Genomic DNA, 18,951 nt, shown 5'->3' with positions numbered 1-18,951 from the left:
CCCGGCACGGCCAGGCACCCAGCCCTGGGCTCCCCTGGCATCTTGCTGGCACCCAACGCAGGTCACATTGCAAACGTGGCACAGGCTGAGACAGCCAGTCCCATGAGGCGGGTGCTATGCCTACGCTGACATTCCCAGGACCCAGCACCTAAGACCTGAGGAAGGTTTCTGGAATGAGCCAAAAGAGGACCAAATGAGACCGAATGAGGACAATACATCTAAGTTCATTATCAATCTCCTGGAGGATTTCCACGTTTTTTGAGATGTCGGTATGCAAATTACCCTTTGGTAAAGAACAGGTAACAAGCATCTAACCACTTCATCAACACAACCTGTAAGACAGCCACAGACCTGTCTTTACTCCCGACCTTCTGTGTGATGAGATCACGGGGGAGGGTCGTGTGTACATGCCTCGAGGTGTCTGAGACCCAAGCTGTGCCGTTTGGAGGAAAACCGTTCCACACGGGCTCCTGATCTCAGTAAAAGAAAAGGGGTTTACACCAAACTGAGCCAAAAACTACATCCTGATTGTTGGTCACTCGTCTGTGCTATTGGCTCACTAATGGACCATCTACCTGCTCTCTACGTGAGATCACCCTATCTCCCAACACAGCCTGACCAACCAAGCAGGCTGTAAGGGAAGTGACTGTAGCTCCTTCATCACTGTACTTCTGTCTGTCCCCACCCTCCTCCATCACTGTACTTCTGTCTGTCCCCACCCTCCGCCAAACCATTAACCCGAAGCATCAGAAAGCAATCAGAGCCACCGCATTCGCCGGCCCCCTGTGCACCCGTCTTCCATCAGAGTCACCATCAACGTGACCCCGAGAGGGACCTTCACCGTGGGCTGTGTTGAGCTTCCTCAAAATCCACCTGGTCCTGCCCTTGAGTTCTTCATCACACCTGCTTCGTTGTTTCCGCGGCCTCCACAAAGCCCAGTGCACAGGTGGATTTTTACTTCTAGAGTTTCACTCAGACAATTCCCAACATCTGCTGCTGTCTCCGCACAAGGGACCGGCACACAGATAGGAGAAGGCAGGGCTCTGACTAGGTTACTCCCCCCTTTAAGAGTCATCTACGTGGTGCCAGGTGTGGATTACGGACCGGGCATGGTACAAATTCCTCGTTGGTCACACTCAAAGGTCACAGGGCAAAGAGGGCTTTTGATTTAAAAAATAATACAGAAGATAACAGAAAACAACCCCTGCTCCAGAACTGCTTGCTTAACCAGTTAAAATCACTGTTGCTGCTCACAGATGCCGGCTGCATCTACAGAGAACTTCAGGGAAGGCAGCATCTAGTAGGGTCTCTTAAAAAATAAACTTCTCTATTTCTCAGTTACGCATGAAACCTAAAACTCACACAGAAAAAAACCTCATTGTAAAAAACCATTCCATGCTAACAAAGGTTTAAGAAATTCTGTGTGAAACAAAGTAACCTGAAGCAGGAACAAGTTTCCGTCAACTCCTACAAACCCCATTACAGAAGAAAACACACATATAAATAAGCTAGGAACGGGGCCCGTCTCTGACAGAAACATGACCTCACTAGCTGGTGCTCAGAAAATATTTGGAAAACGTTTTGATGTAAACAGCAGGCACAGTACAGAAATAAAGCTGAAGCCAAAGTCCAGAACGACAGGACTTAACAGCCCGTCACACGGGAAGGGGGGAACGCAAGGACGAGGAAGGCGCCTCACGTCTTTGTCTCCGAGCGTCTCCAGCAGCAGGAGCAGAATGGTCTTGAAGTGCTCCTCCCAGACGCCCAGGCTGTCTTCCCGGGTGATTTTGAGCAGCTCCAGCAGGGCGCCTTTCCGTTCCTCCACCCGCTCGTTGTGGTTGGACAGCTCTTTCAGAAGGTCAGCCACCAAGTCAGAATGGTCAATGGGCACTGGAGAGACACCGAGACACAAAGTCACCTCACAAGGACACCGGGCTGTGGACGCGCCCTCCGCCCGCTCTCCGCTCCCAGAGGCAGCCCCCCTCCATCATTCCTGCCCCGTGCCCTTCACCCTTCTCTGCTGCCCGCTCGTGACACCCTTAGCAGGCCGTCTCACCAAACAGGAAAACAGAGATGTGGGAACACGTGTCAAGTACCAATACCAACATCCTTACCCTCCCCCACCATCGTCTTCCCCCTTCGAGTTCAGACAAACAGGAGAAGCCATCTAAAAGTCTCTCCGTGACGGTCCTCCTCCCCCCCCCAAATCTATCTCCACTGCAGCAGCTCCAAGTCAGGCCACCCCTGGACAGTCCCCTCCCGCCGTCACACCCACTGACACGTGTACATTTTCCTCCAGGCCCTCCTCACTGACCCGTCTGACATTCCTTCCCTCCCCGAATGTCCAGAGCTTAGTAACTAGCACAGCAAACAAATACTAATCAAGGTGTTTAGCCTGTGCGTGGACTGTCTATGCACAGACTGTACAACGTGCCAAAACCACTTAGCAAAAGGGCTTCAACCATGAAAGACCTATCCTTTCTCTTCCCATGAACTTAAAGAGACCTCAACTCTGAACACTTCCTTTCAATAGAAAGGATGAAAAGGCAAAGACAAATCATTAGAACCTACTTAAATTTGTATTTTCATACTCTTTTTTTTTTTTTTTTTTAGCTTCTAAGGTGTGAGGGAACAAACACACAGGAAGTTCGAAATGTTAAAGAACTCAATCATTTCCCCCCTGCCTTTCCACTTTTCTCTTTAGGCCTTTTAGTCAGTTGGTAAGCCTTACATAAATTTAGTAAGTTTAGGAAGCCTTTTACGCAGTTGGTAAATAGGGAACAACCAACACCCCAATCTCTGTTCTATCTTAAACAAGACCAACAAATGGGTAAGTTAAATGATGTGTCAACTGTCTGAACAATAAAAGGAAACAGCCCACTACTCCTAAAAAGTGCAATTCATAATAACCACCAAGCCATTAGCCTTGGGCCCAGTGAACAGACACTGGGAATCCCTGGGAATTTACAGGGTTGCTACCCACGGCAAGTAACCACCTGGGCACGTGCCTTCAAACGACTGCAGGACTTCATTTCTGTCTTAGGATCCCATCGCTATTGTGGGGCTTGAACTCACAGCCCTGAGAATAAGAGTCACGTGCTCTGCCAACTAAGCCAGGCAGGCGCCCCCCAGTTCCCCTTCTTTTGTGTCCCCACTGAAACCAGCATCTGCTCTAGCGAGGCGCCCCCTCTTTCCAGTGCCATTGTGTTAGGTCTTTTTTCTAGGACAGGCCATGAGTTGCTCTGAGGCCAAGGACTGTGTCTGATTTGCCTCCTTGTCCCCAGCAAGCTATACACTTCATGACACACAGTGAATGCTACCTGTTCAGGGCTCTAATTTAGGGTTCTGATTTAATTCTTCATTTAAAACTGAAAAACAAAACAAAGGCTTGGAAACAAAACGGATATATACGTATATTTAAAAGAAAAAATAACTATTATGTGAACGTGACAATCAGGTGAAAAAAGAACTAATTAAGTTCCAGACAAAAACAGCATCATTCCAATGCACGCTTACTCACCGGTTACTCAGTAATGGACACTGGTCTTAACACAAGTGTCAGAAAACAAAGCACGTCGTCAGACTAGTTCTGTTCGTGCCAAGTATGTTATATTTGGGGCAAGTAACTTAACCCTTCTGAATGTTAGTTTTTTAACCTGTGAAATGGGAATAATCCCTTCTATCTCATTAGATATGTACAGAAAGCAGCTGAGCGGAAAGCACATGGTAATGCAGGAGCTCAGTATATGCCAGATCCCCTCTCTCTGAACTACGAGACAGAAGTCAACCAAAGCAGCTCCAGGAAGGCCTGGTTAAAACGCTGGTGTGAGAGAAAAGCGGGGGGCTCTCAGTGGTGCTACCGGGCCCTCCTTCCATAGCTCAGGGCTGGGAGAGGACACACAGACGCTGAGCCTGTGCTGGGATGGCTTGAGCCTCTGCCTCCCACCCGCTAACTGCTACTCCCCTCGCGCTTCTGACCTCCACTCAGGCCCTTGTGCCTCGCGGAAGCCTTCCCTGAGGGGCACAGCTGACCTCCCTTCACTGCACAGTGTGCAGCCCTAAGTTTGGGTCACCGGTAGTTCCTGGTTTCGTGACTGGCTCTACGAAAGCCAGGCTGCTGGCTTCCAGAGGGCAGGGACTGTGCACGCTTCTGTGCACACATGTGCCTTCCATGCCTAAGCACATGGTGGGGGCTCATTAAGTGGCTAAACGAAGGACTGTCTGCATGTGTGTTTGCCCTCTACACCCAGAGCTGCTGTGCCCAGGGAGAGCCACAGAAAGCTCCTCTGGATGGCGGGGGTGGGGTGGGGGTGGGGGGGTGGGGAGTTGGATGGGGGTCAAGCAAAGAGGAACAAACCATCTCGAAGCTGCTCCATGTCATCATCGAACACGGCCTCCTTCAGGGCTGTCTTGTCATAGGCGTTGATGGTGTCCGAGTAGGGGTAGGGATTGTAGTCTCGCGCCCGCGGCCCAGGGAAGGCGCGGGGGGGCTGGGTGTTGAGGAGGGACGTCTTGTTGTCCAGGGCCGTTCTGCCTCCTTCCACCACATCACTGCCTCCCCGGCCCTCCGTGGCAGGCGACGCAACTCCACCATCGCGGGACCCCTGAGGCACGGCACACAGTCAGTTCCTTTTTAGGACTTTTAACAAACTCTTCCTTTACATTTTCAGAAGTATTGGGACAGCCAGATTTCTCCCTTGAAATCTGGCCACTGACCAAAGGATAGTTATTAGGTTTCAATCTGTAAACCATCCAATTCATAAACTACCTGAGCAGGAACTGAACACACTTATGTTTTCCCCTCTCCACTCGCTAATTTACATGTAAAGTCTGTTAATTTACATCTGAAGTCTGTTTTGTAGGTGGTGATGACTTTTTACTTAAATGTTTCTTTAAAAAAAATTTTTTTTAAATGTTTATTTTTGAGAAAGGGAGAGAGAGGGAAAGAGAGAGACAGAGAGAGAGAGAGAGAGAGAGAGGACAAGTGGGGGAGGGGGCCGAGAGAGAGGGAGACACAGAATCCGAAGCAGGCTCCAGGCTCTGAGCTGTCAGCCCAAAGCCCGATGCAGGGCTTGAACTCATAAGCTGTGAGATCATGACCTGAGCCAAAGTCGGATGCTTAACTGACTGAGCCACCCAGGCGCCCCTAAAAAAAATTCTTACTTTCTAAACTTGTATATTTAAACCAGTCCTTATCTTCGTGCAGACTTTGCAGAGTGGGAATCACGGCACACATTCTGTCATATATTTTGCTTTTCTCATAGTGTAAGAATGTCCCGTGTAAATAAAGTATTTAATAACATATTGTTTAATGGGGCGCCTGGGTGGCTCAGTCGGTTAAGCGGCCGACTTCGGATCAGGTCATGATCTTGCGGTCCGTGAGTTTGAGCCCTGCGTCAGGCTCTGTGCTGACCGCTCAGAGCCTGGAGCCTGTTTCGGATTCTGTGTCTCCCTCTCTCTCTGACCCTCCCCCGTTCATGCTCTCTCTCTGTCTCAAAAATAAAGTAAACGTTAAAAAAAAAATTAAAAAAAAATAACATATTGTTTAATCACACCACTATTTCTACTTGTGTTCTAGTAAGATTTACTCAACCATTCCCCTCCTACTGTTTTTTTTTTAATGCTTCTATTTTTTGCTATTATAGACAACTCTGAAATAAACTACACTGTAACATAATACCTTTCTTACCTTTTGCTGCATTTGTTATTTAGCACAGATTGCCAAAAGTTACATTACTTGATAAAGGATATGAAACTTAAAATCACCTATGCCGAATATAATTTTACTTAGCTCCAAAGAAACTGTATCAAGTTCCCATGCCACCAATATTACACTAGTTCCCTCATATCCTGAAGCATTAAATATTCTAATTTCTACCCGAAACAAAGCGGAACAATTTAGAAATAAAGTGGAGCCTCAAATGTATGTTTGCTGCATTTCTGTAATCACCCATAAGGATGGACTTTCTCCTGCAAGTTGAACGTTTTCATCTCTGCTTTGGGGAACTGTCTTCCTAGTGGCTCTGACATTCATCCTTATGGAGGTCTGTCTTATTACACTGGGTCACTTATCAAACCAAAGAGGTACACTGGCTCCCGAGTCTTTCACACATAATGCATTTTCACACCCAGCCCAGCTTCTTCGCTCACACTCCGTTAATCAGCAGCTAAGATCGTGAATTTCGAACCTGTTCAACAATTTCCACTTCGTCCTCTCATGTTCCCCTATCCTGCCACCCACCCTGTTGTCTGGCCTGGGGGCTCCTGCACCCCATCCTGCCGATCCCACCAATGACAATCCTGCTTCCATGCCTCGCCTGCTACCTTCACTCGGCAAGCTTCACCCCTTTCAACTTCGCCAGAGAATTTTTATGCTTTGAAAAAGCGGAAATCACTCAAATGTTCCAAAACAGGGCACTGAGTACATGATTGTGGTATCCATGTGACGAATTCTCACCTGACCATAAAAATTCCCACAGGAGAATGCAGACGGGGAGGGGGTGGGGGGAAGTGCTCACATGCTACATTCAACAGAATGCACACCGTGATGTCACTTGCATCAAAAACAAACAAAAACATGCTACCGCCTTCTCCAAGCATACAGATGCATAAATATATATAAAGAAATAGAAAAATATACACGAAAGCATCCACCTTCTCTTAGGGCCTCTATTATTCCTAGCAGGGCTTCGGATTCCCTAATTTGAGCCCTCGCTCCCCACAGGTGTTCTGGAAGCCCTTTTCCACTCTCCTCACCACAGCTGAACTCCCAGAGTCAGGTCGGCCTCTTTCTGCTGCCCACAGAAAGTGGGAGCGGTCAGTGGGGATGCCCTCCACTTCCTGCCCACCCTGCTTCCCAGCTACGGCCACCAGTGCCCAGAGTGCCTCCCCTGCCATGTCCTCAAGGACCCGTGTCCACCAACCACCCACGCCCTGCCACGGCATCGTCCACACTTTTCTCCTAACTGGTCCCATATGCATTCAGACGGGGCAGGTCTCCCCGGGGAAAAGGTCCTGGATGATCCCTCCTCAATGTCCAGGTTGTTACTCAAACTGGTCCTCAACCCACTGCACTCTGCTTTCCATGCTCAGCTCTGCTCTGAACGGTGCTCACAAAACAGATGGGGCTCCTGGAAGAAACTAGATCTGGAAACCGTAGACCAGGACTGTGCGTAAAGTTTATTTGAGAAGAAGAACATGGAAATCCAAACCGTGGGTCCATTCTCCAAGAAGAGGATGTGGCTCTAGATCAGAACAATGGTGAATAAATGTGTGTTTTATATACTTTCAGCTAAAATACAATATTTGTAAATATTGTAAAAAAAATAAAAAAATAAAAAAAAATCCAGCAGAGTCCTTTCCCTTCGTCTGACCGGTCGCTGTCTTTGCAGCATCACCTCTTTGGCTACAAGGCCTTTCCCAAAGTTTCCTTTAAATTCTCTGACACCCCACTCTCCTGGTCTCCCATGCAATAATAACCTGTAGCCCTTCTCCCAAGTCCTCTTCTTCCGTCTTTCCCTTTAGTGTTGATGCTCCCCAGGATTTTTTCCTTACCCTTTACTTGGTTGATTTCACTCACTTTCTAGTTACCATCAGGCAACCAGTCAACGTCTCTCAATGTTTCATCTCCGGGCCGAGCGGCCAGCCTGAACTGCAGACTGGTATCTGCAAAGGCCTAAGGAGTATGTGTGCTTGGATACTCCCTATGTCCCCCAAGTCACACACATCCAAAACTGAACTCATTAAGTTCCAAAGGGGTTAACACACATTTTTTCTCCTTCCGTGATATGATCTCACTGAACGGCACAAGCACCTAACAGTTCCAGCCAGAGACTTCGGACTCTTGTTATTTCAGCTCATGCCTTACCGACCCCACTTCCTCCAGAGTCATTCTCCATCTCAGAGGGGCAGCAGGTTTCCTAAAATTTTAAGTGTGACCACGCCACTTCCTTGGTTAAAAATCTCCAGTGACCCCCGAGTGGAGTCAGACACCAGCAGGAAAGGGAGTACACTTCCTGAGCCAACCCTTGCAGCCTCCTCCCCAAACCTGGCCACCAACATGACAGGCCCGCTCTCTGCACGCCAGCCACTGCAAAGAGAACTCATGCCATGCCCCCTGCCACCTCTCTGCTTTCTCCCAGGCCCGTCCTCCTATCTGACCACACACTCCCCTCGACCTCTGCTTCACGCAGCTCCGAGGACAGCACCACCTCTGAGCACCGGGACTGGCCCAGCCTGACTCATCAGTACTGAGCCCTGCCCGCTCCTGCCGCACCACCACTCCCCACGGATCTGCCTGCCTCTGCAGGAACTACAGCTCCCAGAGAACCACGCTGCTTTCTGATTCAGGCCTACTATTTTCATCACGTCACAGGAACAAAAATATGTCCAGGATAAACAAAGGCAAACAGGGGCACAAGATAGTTTACAATCTTCACAAAGAGAGCTGGGGGTCACTCAAAATTTTATAAAGTTGCCTCGGGCCTCTTAAGATAATACCCTTCTAGCTACAAGACACAAATGATGATGAAGCTCAGTGTTCACGTGGTCAGTCCTCAGAGTTCTCACTTCACCGAAATACAGTTCTCTGTTAGCCTGGGGATACTTACAATGTCACAGTCCTTTTTGCCATCTCGCTTAATTGGCTCGTTCAGATCCTCTTGGCTTCGAAAACTAAACTTTTCAATGGCTTCTGTAACTCCACGCAGAGAACTGTAAATTTCTTCAGAGTTCAGGTTCTCTGTATCATATTCCAGCATGCTAAAGGATCAAAAGATATTGTATTTCTTAAATTGAAGCACACGCATAAATTTGAGGCATGGGTATAAATTACTTCCAACAGTTTATGGAGTGAGGTATAATTACAATTTCGTGTCTTTAGGCGAGTTGGAATGAAAAGGAGACACCTGTTAGAGTGCCACCACTGGACAACTGCACGTGTTCCTTGTCAAACCAGGCCCCAAACACATCACATCAGCACTCGGTAAGACCCGGTGGGGGGCACAGCAATAACCACAAGAATGCAAGAACTCAAAGGGTGACAACTGGTGACAATGCACGAGGTAATGAAAGTGGAAAAATAACTTTCGTATCTTGAAGATGGAAACAAGGAGTCTGGTTGTTACTGGTCTCAAATGTACAAACGGGTAAGAGGGGTGGGCATTTCAAAATAAAGCTAGTGTCACAAGCAAGTTTCAGAGGGGCAAAGCTAACGACCTCACAAGACTGGGTAATGCTCACCGGGGTTAGAAACTTGTGAAATAAAACCCTACGTTCAAAAACGATTCCAAGTTAGATCCACCCTACCAAAAGGCTCCCGACAGTCTCTCTCGTGCCATCTAACCCAGGAGCTTGCTGTGAATATCAAACTCTTCCAAGGTGCTGACATTTTGCGTTTTACAATAAAAACAGATCTTATACAGATGAGTCACGTTCCTAGATGGATGTCTAGAAGTATTTCAAAAAGCAAGAAACATTCGTCCCTTACAGAAAAGTGATGCCAGCGATTGTTCCTTTAGTGGGCTGAGCAGAGCAAAATCAGAAACTAAGCAAAAATCCCAAGTAGCCTTTGGGTGTCATGTATAGGGTGTCAACAGGCAGCCTTTCACGGTCCGGAGAGTGCACGGAAGCGGGTCCCGAGAACAGCCCGCCGTCCCTCACCGAGAGTATCCAAGAAAAGCACAGGATAAAGCACAGCATAAAGAAGGCAAAACATGAAGCAACAGTCAACCAAGGGTAAAGGCAAAACAACTGTGTTCATTTGAGTGTCACATGTTTCAAACAAACTCGAAGAAAAGATCAGATGAGTTGGTGTAAGTGAACTTCCACAAAGTCTTGGAGCTACACTGAGGATTGCTAGGGACAAAGAATCCTTGGGTGTGTTTAAGTGAGCATTCGACAACATCATTCAGGACTAAAGACACGCAGTCTTTCGTTCTTCAAAAGAAGTAACTGAAACTAGACCATCGCTGGCAGGAATCTTTCCTACGTGCGACACAACCAACCCTGTCCATTCTCACAAGAGGCTGTTTCCTGTAGCTTAACAAACAAATGATATTTACTAAGCCCCCCTCGCCACCTTTTCTTTTCTTTCTTCTTTAATGGTTTGGGCAGATGAGCAAGATAAGAGGTCGACGGTCCTCACTTGGGAGGAGCCAGACCTCTACTGGCTCGCGGTTGGAACCATCCAGGTGTTTTCTGTGGCTGGACACGTCCTGCTGGGGCACAACATCTGAACTCACCTTTGGAGATGGGAGCTATTTGCCTAAAATTGCAAAACTCGCCCAGATAGAACTTTCTTGTTTTCTGATGAATGAAAGAAAATCTATACCCCAACTGTGCTTGGAGAGCTCACAAAAATACATGCCAACTCAAAGACGGGCTCTGGCAGCAAACACAAAGAAATGTGAATGAACATGTTAACAGCTAAAGTCCCGTGTATATACTGACGGGAAGTGGAAGGAAAAACCTGAATGGAATTCAAGATGTCAACCCCTGCTAAGTTCATAAGGTTGTCTGTCTATGGGGCAACATCACTTTAATGTGAAGAAAGCGTGACCGAGGAGCACAGGGGGTCGGTCCCTGCCCCTCCTTTCCAGAACAACACAATACCAGCTTCCGTGGGAGCAAAGGCATTTATACATCTGGCCAGTACACTATTTTTTATATATAAAGACTGAGTATGACTCAAACAAAAAATTATGTATACGAGATGTAAAAAAGATGCCTTAAAATACTTTTAATCACAACAACCAAAAATAATAGCATAGCCCATGCAAAAAAGGAAAAAAAACAACTGAAAGAATGACAGATGGACAAGAGCAAGTCTGGCGGAACGTTCAGCTTTTTAAGGGATGTCACAATATTATTTTCCATATGTCGCTTCAGATAACATTAGCTTTCACTTCATTCATCTCATTATTCGTAACCTCAATGGCCTTAAAATATTTCACTTCCGTTCACAGAACTTTATAGCCTCGTCTCAAAATAAGAAAATAAAGGATTCTGCCAGTCAATGCTCCTCCTTCTTACTTTCAATTAATAGTGAGGAGTACACGTGCGTGACCGGCTGCAATCCGGGGTGACACTTCTTTTAGACTTGAGGTTTGAAGTATCTCCTTGGTACGAAGCTAAAACTGTGAGCAGCAGGTGAGAGACGGCATTGCTTTTCTCCAACACGAACCAGATAACGTTACTTTCTTCGCTAGTTCATGTTTTGGCATTTGTTTTTTTCCGAATCGATGCCTACGAGCCCTCATTTTGTAGGGAAAAAGGAAATTCCCACGAAAGCTGTCATCGGGGAATCCCAGATACTGGGGCCCCGGCCAGCAGAACATAAGAGAGCACAGCAAGAGGGACGCAGTGGCTTTCTCAGAGGAGGCTTTGCTTAGGTAGACCCTAGTCTGCCACCTGCCCCCTAGCTCAGAGATGTAATCCTTTAGTTACAGGCCAGCTCCCGGTCTCCTGTAAACACTGCGATTAGACCCCAGAGGGTTTCCTTAGAATTCTTCAGATTAGGAAGAGTTGCTCAATGGGTCAATATTCACTGGCCTAAGGTCAGGCCATGCCACCCAACACTGGGGCAGAATAGAGCTCTGGACCTGCCCTGTTGTAAAGGGACCATATCAAGGGTGGGGAGATGGGTGAGGTCAGGTCTCCAAGAACAGAGACACCAGAGGCAGGAAGGTTGCTTTCTCAGATTTTCCTCTTTTGTCATTTTGTAGGGAAAATATGTCTGCAGTGGGAAGGACACTAAGATTCTAGGTATGGAATTAGGATAATCATTCCGTGTTATGCCATCAACACAGTTTTGACAGAGAGCAAAGAGACAAAGGTTTCCTCTTATTTTTATGTAACGGACAGGTTTTTCTAAATGTAAAAGTCTCTTGTCGATGCTCTCTCCCTCCGACGGCCAACAAAAGTTATGGGTATTTATTAGCATCAGCTGTGTTACTGTGTATGTGTGAAGGACGATTCTGGAAATGGGGTCTTGAGAGTGGCTGGGGGTGAAGCTTAGTGCCCATTAGGGCACACAGGTCAGTGTACTGGAAGAGTCATAAATGGGACTTCTACTTCGAAGCCTGGCTCATCTTTTTTTTTAAGAAAGGAAGTAAAGCGACACAGTTCATTAACATTGACCACAGCAGTGGTCACATTGTTGCTGTGCCTTTTCCCTAACCTTGCATATCTAGTAACAGTCATTATAGGATTCTCTGAACACTTGGGAAGCTACTCTTAGAGCTATAAGAGTTTCAAAAGAAAGGTGTTGTTAAAACCCGACACAGCAGACTTGTTCATATGTACAGCTTCATTGTGCTGAGGACACAAAAGTAGAAACGTAAAGCTTCTGTGCAAAAGCTATCTGTGAAGCATTCAGAAGTAGCAGACCTTTTTCTGTTTTGTTTTTACCCCATCCTATCAGAGGGTACAAACTCATTTTGCACAGCACAAAGATGGCTGAACTGCCCTATGCTCTGCTCATGCAGTTATAGGCTTCAAGGGAAGGGGTCCTCTGATCTTTGGACCTTTATAATAAGCACCTAAAGGACTCTCAAGCAGTAATCTAAAGGAATCCATGGGCCCTACTTTGTCCCACTGATTTACCATCTGTCTTAAATCTGAAGGAAGCCCCACCTCCTTCTTCTAGATACCGACCCCTCCACTGCCTAGAGGCAAGGGCACCTCAGTGAGATGCAGCAGTGAAAACCTCCTGACTTCCCCTTCTGGATCAGACTATCGCCACGTGAGGGTACCTTATGCAAGAAAGCAGTCCACGTCATCAACAGCAGGACGAGCGCTACAGGTACGGTTTGGGACAGGGCAGGTCTCATTTGCTTCTGGGTGGGAATGCCTTGTCTGCTTGAGAAGAATACGAAGGAAACTGTGCCCCTCTCGCCTGCCTCGACTGCACGGCACTGCCCCGGCACCTTTCGGGGTGGGGGGCTCAGCTCTGCCTGGGCCACAGTGGGTGCTGACGGATTTGGCCAGTTGATGAAACAGTCATCTGTCCCTGGGCCACGGCAGGAGCTGCACTCATGCGGGTCGACAGAGACCATGCGCCTGCTCACACTTCTCACCAAGGCTCTACTCCTGCTCATCTAAGCCAGAGGCTTTCCACAAGACCTGAGACGACCCTGGAAAGGCAATAATATTGTGACACCTCGGACAAGGTTAACAGGTAGCTTGTTACCTGGGAGAGTAAGAGCGCCTGAGAGTCTTGTGGGAGGGAGCGGTGGGAATGGAGTTAGGCTGAGAAAAGGGAGGTGGGTGCTTCGATAGCCCATCGGCACTCCAACCCCATAACCGACTGCAGTGATCAGAAGAGGAGAATCAGAGAGAGACAACACAAGGCAACAGGGAGGGGAGGGGGGAGGGGACAGGAAGACACGATATCCTGAATGTCTTCCGGTCTCCTCCTTCCTTGACCAGGCTCTGTCAGAGTTAACTGCAGCAAAATGTACACTTCACCATACAGAGGAAAACCGAACAAATTTTGTTTTACAGTTTGGCCCCTGATGAGGCTGCTTTATTCCTTCCCCTCTCGATCGTGTGTTACATGTTTAAATCACATAAGATTCCATGGGTAAGACTGGGGGTGTGTGTGTGCACGGGGAAGGACACTGTGAGCACTTACACACAAATAGGCACGGATGTTCAGTTTCGGGTAATGCAACCAACTATCTTACAAAGAGCCAGACAAGGAATTTTGGGCCTTAATTCAAACGAGAACCAAGGGACCACAGCAGGAAGATTCAGAGAACGTGCCATTCTGTCCAGAGCACTCAAGCAGGGGGCAAGGTGCTCCCTGAGGCCAGGATCCAATCAGATGGGAGCTCAGAGGCCACCACAAGCAATTTCCTTCTGAAAGAGTAACAGCACCACTAGAGGGTTACAATTCCCCTACTCACATCACCTACTATGAGAATTAAAATGCATCTGAGAACACAGGCAGCCCTCTTCACTTCGTGAATGTCACTCAGTGGCCTGGGTCTGCAGAGGCCCTGACGGACAGTTCTAACAGCTGCTGCGATTCAGAAGAGCCACACACACTGGGAGAGGCGTGCGCTGACCTGGCAGGAAATGTGATCTAAGGCCCAGGATGGAGTCGTGGCATCAGAGACCACGTCCCCAGGGGGCAGCACCGCCTGCGGCTGGCATTCATCATAGTCCTGAGAGCTAGTCTCCACCAAAGACAGCTGTGGCCTTATTTTGGAAGGCAAGTAAGTGGAGAGAGGAGAGGTCACCACAGCATAGGAGGGCCCACAGACCTTCTCTAAGTCACACACTGAATCGGGGCAGAGGTACAAGAAGAATCTGGGTGACCATGTCTCCTGGAGTTCTGCTAACAGGTGCAGCGGAAAGCAGAGAGGTGCACCAGCCCCTCCACAGCTTACGGAAGGCTGAGTTTCCCAGTTAATCCCCACTTGGCTTCTATGGAAACTGTTGATCCTCTGATGCAATGGCTGTAAAATCCACCTAAAATTACCCTTTATTGCTGGAGGTAACAGAGGGGATGCTCTGTCATTAGTGTCATTCTGCTCTACACCACGTTTGTCAAGAACGTTCAGCAGACCAGGGCGAGGAAGGCCATCCGCTTTCTCATCTCAAAAGGAATGGATGTCCTGTGATTTCTGAAGCCCCTTGCAACTCGGTTTTTCATTTAACACAAATCACACTGGGTAAAATGAGCTAAAATATACAGATGTGTTTAAAGACAAAACTCCAGGTTACAAATCTCTTCAAATACCCAGCAGTATTTGTTTACTAGCTAGGGGTAAGGAGTAATTCTTCCTTCACACAAAAAAACAATTAATGGAATGTTTCACCAAGGTTTAGTGTTAGCTCCGGCTTCTCTAATACTATTGCAAAAACAACTTCCTCGTTAGCAATTTTTTTGTAACTATCAAATCAGATTTTTTCATCATTTTAGAATATTTGCTAATAACACACCATGATCTGAGCATTAGAATTTTGGGACTAAAAAAAAAATACTACAGTTTGTTTTGATACAAAAAAATTAGATTAAAAAGCAGTAATTGGTAATGACTTTTTCCTGTAAGAATAACAAAGCTAACATTTTATGGTTAAGATGATTCAAAAGAACTGCAGGTCACAGAAAATAAATGCCTCAAGAGCACTGCTCAGAAAACTCTGGGATTATGTGTGGTGGAACTTGTCTATCGCCTCCCTAGGAATGGGGTGACCTCGTCCATTCTCCTATTTAATGCAAGAGTTCATTTCTTTTATAATTTTCCTGGTGAAAGTATGAGGCCTATTTGAGTATTTCCAGTGATATGACAGGAAGCCTTTTTTCCCACTTCTGGACAGTTTTGGTTGTGAGTTCAAATTGGCTAAGGCCATCTGGCTAGGTACGCACTGACGGAGGGCACATTCTTTTAAAAAATAAAGAAACCACACAACTAAATAATTCCCTAAAGAGGAATTTGTTGACAAGAAAACATTTATGCCACCACTGGCCTTAATCTTCAAAATGATATTAATATTGAAAATTAATCCCTTCCACTGATCTGCAATCCTGACAATAAAAATTATGACCAGACCAATTAAAAATAAATGGTGAGCTGGAAAAATAAATTAAATTTTTAATAATTTGGGGATCCATGAAGATTAACACCCAGCCAATTCTTAGCTCTGCTGGATTATGCTAGCAGCCGCTACTGATCCTTTACTTAGACTAGTAGCACATATAATAATAAAATACTTAACTTGCATTTTACCTTTTGCTTATTACCTAAGGAATGTGCCACCCTAATAATGAAATAAAAGATAAGGAGTATGAATCGTGTATTATGGAAGAGCAGATTTCCCAATTAATGGTGAAGTATTACTTCTAGACAAAAGAAACAATTTACAGAGAATACAAGTTTTCCATAAAACCCTCCCCACTCCCCTGCCCCAAGAAAGAGAACTCTGATTTTACCGTTAACAGCAGACCCTGGTCATTTAAGACTAGCCATATGCTTAAGATACAGATGTTAACATAGAAAAAAAAAAAAAAAAATAGCAGAGCTTCAGTGACACCTGGGGAAATTCAGACATATTTTCACTCACTTCTGATCTCAATTGTCTGATCATAACAGCCTGCCAAAATCATGACAACACAGACCAAACTTGGAGACGTGACATCATTCTTCATTCTACCTAAACATGGCACCAGGGGCATTTAGAGAGATTATAAGTAGGGCAATACAAATGGTAGGATACTGTAAGTATACAAAATACTTTGTGTCACCAAGAGAAAAATACAAATTTGGTATGCTCCAAATACTTAGATGACAACTTGAGAAACTCAAGAGGACTTCATTGGTCATGACAGAAGATTTGGGGAGACTCTTGATCATTCAAAATCTGAATTTAAAGCACTTGTAATATTTTCCTACTAAAGAGGCAACCCTTGAAGGGAAGATGGCATATACTTGAAGTATCTTCTTGTCATCCTGGTGTCGGCAACCCTGAAGACACAGCCCCCGATCCTTGTGCCCAGAGACCTCAAAGATGTGGCCTTCTTGGAGACAAATACAGCATGTACGTATGACCCTCACACATCTGGGCACTGTCAAGTCTGGTCTCTAGGGCCACTACTCAGTGTGAGGCCATGGAAGGCTCCAACACACACCGGGGGGGGGGGGGGGTCACTAAAGTCACCATGCAGAGATTTCCACAGGCTCTGGCCAGATGGAGAAGTCTACAGATGCTGGGACAAGGCATTTTTCTTATTTAAAGCCACTGACTCAGAGTCTGTAAGACCAATGCTTGCACGGTCCCAACAAAGTCTGAAAACGATGATCTAATTTCAGTTCTCAGGTTCTAAATACCTCTCTGGAGCAGGAGTCTGCTTCAAACGTGAGCCCGTAATTACAGCAACTATGCCTGGAATGACTGCTGGTTTGGAAAACTACCCTAGGCCTTGTGTGGGACTACAAGGGATTTATTTAGATGACAAATACCATAAGGTGCTCCTACCACTTACAAAATAGGTGATGAATTTCTAAATCGTTTCTACGTGAAACAGTACTAAATGTGGCTTTAGCCTTAAAATCTTTAAGTTACTAGGGAGTTCTTAGAGCTGGAAGAATCTCCAAGAACATTCAGCACAAATTGGCCATTTTGCCATAGAAGTCAACTGCTTTGCCCAAGATTATACAGACTACTAGACCCCATGATCTCCTGATACCCATCCATTTTTTGGTGTTAAGCTTGGTCTAAAAACCTAGGAATGGGGTGGACGGACATTGGGGTGGTTTCCTCACTTTTGGGGAAATGGCATTACCTGGGAGACAGGCCCCCGTGGGAACAGTTGGTGGGTGAGGTCAGGGGGCTGGTCCTGCTGCTGGTGTGTCGGGAGGGAGTCCGGCCAATTGTATTGCTCGGAGAGCCCTGGGGTGAAAGCAGAATGAAATAAGATAAATACTGGCACAATCAGGGTGACTTTTTTTTTTTTAAAGAATGATAAGGCCAATTTTAAGTGCAGATACACCCCAAACGGATAGCTGTCACGCAGGGGTTCCTCAAGTTGAACCGTCTGATGTCACCTGTGCCAGAGTCACACACACAATTGAGTCCTTCCATCTTTATAGCATGAAAAACATAAGTAATTCAGTGAACAAAGGGCTAAGTGACCAAGTAAAAATTTAACGGATTGAACAATCTCACTTAAGAAAAAGAGTACGTTTAAACACTAGGTTCACTCATTCGTTGGGACTACTGCAGGGGCCAGATACGCCCCCACCCTCCAGATGCCCACAGTTTACTGAAAGAGAACAAGAAAGCTGGCCATTCTATCAGAGCAAGTCTAGACAAGGGACTCGCAGAGGTCACGGTCAGTACAGAGGCACCAGTCGTGACTGAGGCACTCACCACACTGGTGTTACTAGAGTTCTTGAGGTGGTTATGCAGGAGTTTGGTGGCACCATCCTGGAAGGTTTTTGGCAAGGCACCAAGTAACATGGTAAATTCGGGAGTGTTCAATTCAAACAGAGAGATCAGCACAATTTGTGCTGCCTGGAAAAAGAAGATGTGATTCATTATGTAATGGACAACAGCGTATTCTGGTCAAAACATTCATTAAAATGAAACTCACAAAACTTTCTTCATATGAGTCAAACAATAGTAAGAGGACAGCTTCGTCATAAAACACACACACAAAAGGCATTTGGAGAAAACAGGATCACCGGTTATAAACAGCCTGACTTCAATCTGGAAAATACGCCCCCGTTTCACCTTCACGCCCTGGCCTGGGATATCCACAGCATGTTCATATTCAATGACCTTCCCCATGCTGTCTAGCACAAGGGACAAAGCTGCTAAGTACGTAAGTAAAACAACGAGAGGACATGGAACGGCTGAAGATGGTTCACTCTAACAAGTCAGCACTGGACAGGGCTCCTGGTGCCCCTGGAGGGAACAAGTTTCTACAGGAGCTGCCAATGGGCTAACCTGAGCAACCACTTTTCCTCAAGCTCCACTTTGAGTGACTGAGAAAATCTAGAGAAAGAGTTTAAATACATCTGAAAAACCCCTGTTGCACCTGCCAAGTGAGAAAGGCCAGTCCTTGGGAAGCAAACCAGACTTATATGGTACAAATTCGGTGTTTTGGCAAACGTTCTACTTTATTAACTGAGACAACGTACTGCAGCGAGCACTCTGGCAGCAAGGTGGGAAAGCAATGAGCTGAAGCAACAGTAGCCCTATGAGACTCGGATTTCTCCAGCAAGTCTTTCTATGGTTCTAAGTAGCAGCAGGCACAGTGAGCTTAAAAAACAATGCCTGAGAAATTAGTTCCAAGGGTTTTGATTTAGAACAACTGCCAAGAGAAGACTGTGGTATATAATGGCATCTCTTACAAATTTCTGAGAGTCAAAAGAAAGAAAAATGCATCACATACTCTTCTGACTAAAAGGATACATTTATTTTTCCAAAGACTCAAAATTT

General features: G+C 46.3%; 1 protein-coding gene across 14 annotated transcripts in view; it reads right to left on the bottom strand.

Annotated features, from left to right (window-relative positions):
• The window catches only part of CLASP1 (cytoplasmic linker associated protein 1), a 271,441-nt gene that overhangs the window by 24,663 nt on the left and 227,827 nt on the right, over positions 1-18,951 (bottom strand). For all 14 annotated transcript variants that reach the window (XM_042954165.1, XM_042954159.1, XM_042954160.1 and 11 more), the window contains 5 exons: positions 17,878-18,021; positions 17,291-17,397; positions 8,610-8,760; positions 4,358-4,604; positions 1,700-1,890 (listed from right to left, as the gene is read on the bottom strand). In XM_042954165.1, the coding sequence (XP_042810099.1) occupies positions 1,700-1,890; positions 4,358-4,604; positions 8,610-8,760; positions 17,291-17,397; positions 17,878-18,021 (840 nt within the window). The remainder of the gene's footprint in view (positions 1-1,699; positions 1,891-4,357; positions 4,605-8,609; positions 8,761-17,290; positions 17,398-17,877; positions 18,022-18,951) is intronic.

This window comes from Panthera leo, chromosome C1, assembly GCF_018350215.1.
Source record: "Panthera leo isolate Ple1 chromosome C1, P.leo_Ple1_pat1.1, whole genome shotgun sequence".
NCBI lineage: Eukaryota > Metazoa > Chordata > Mammalia > Carnivora > Felidae > Panthera > Panthera leo.
The sequence above is the reverse complement of the archived record's forward strand: the minus strand, read 5'-3'. Positions and strand labels throughout refer to the sequence as shown.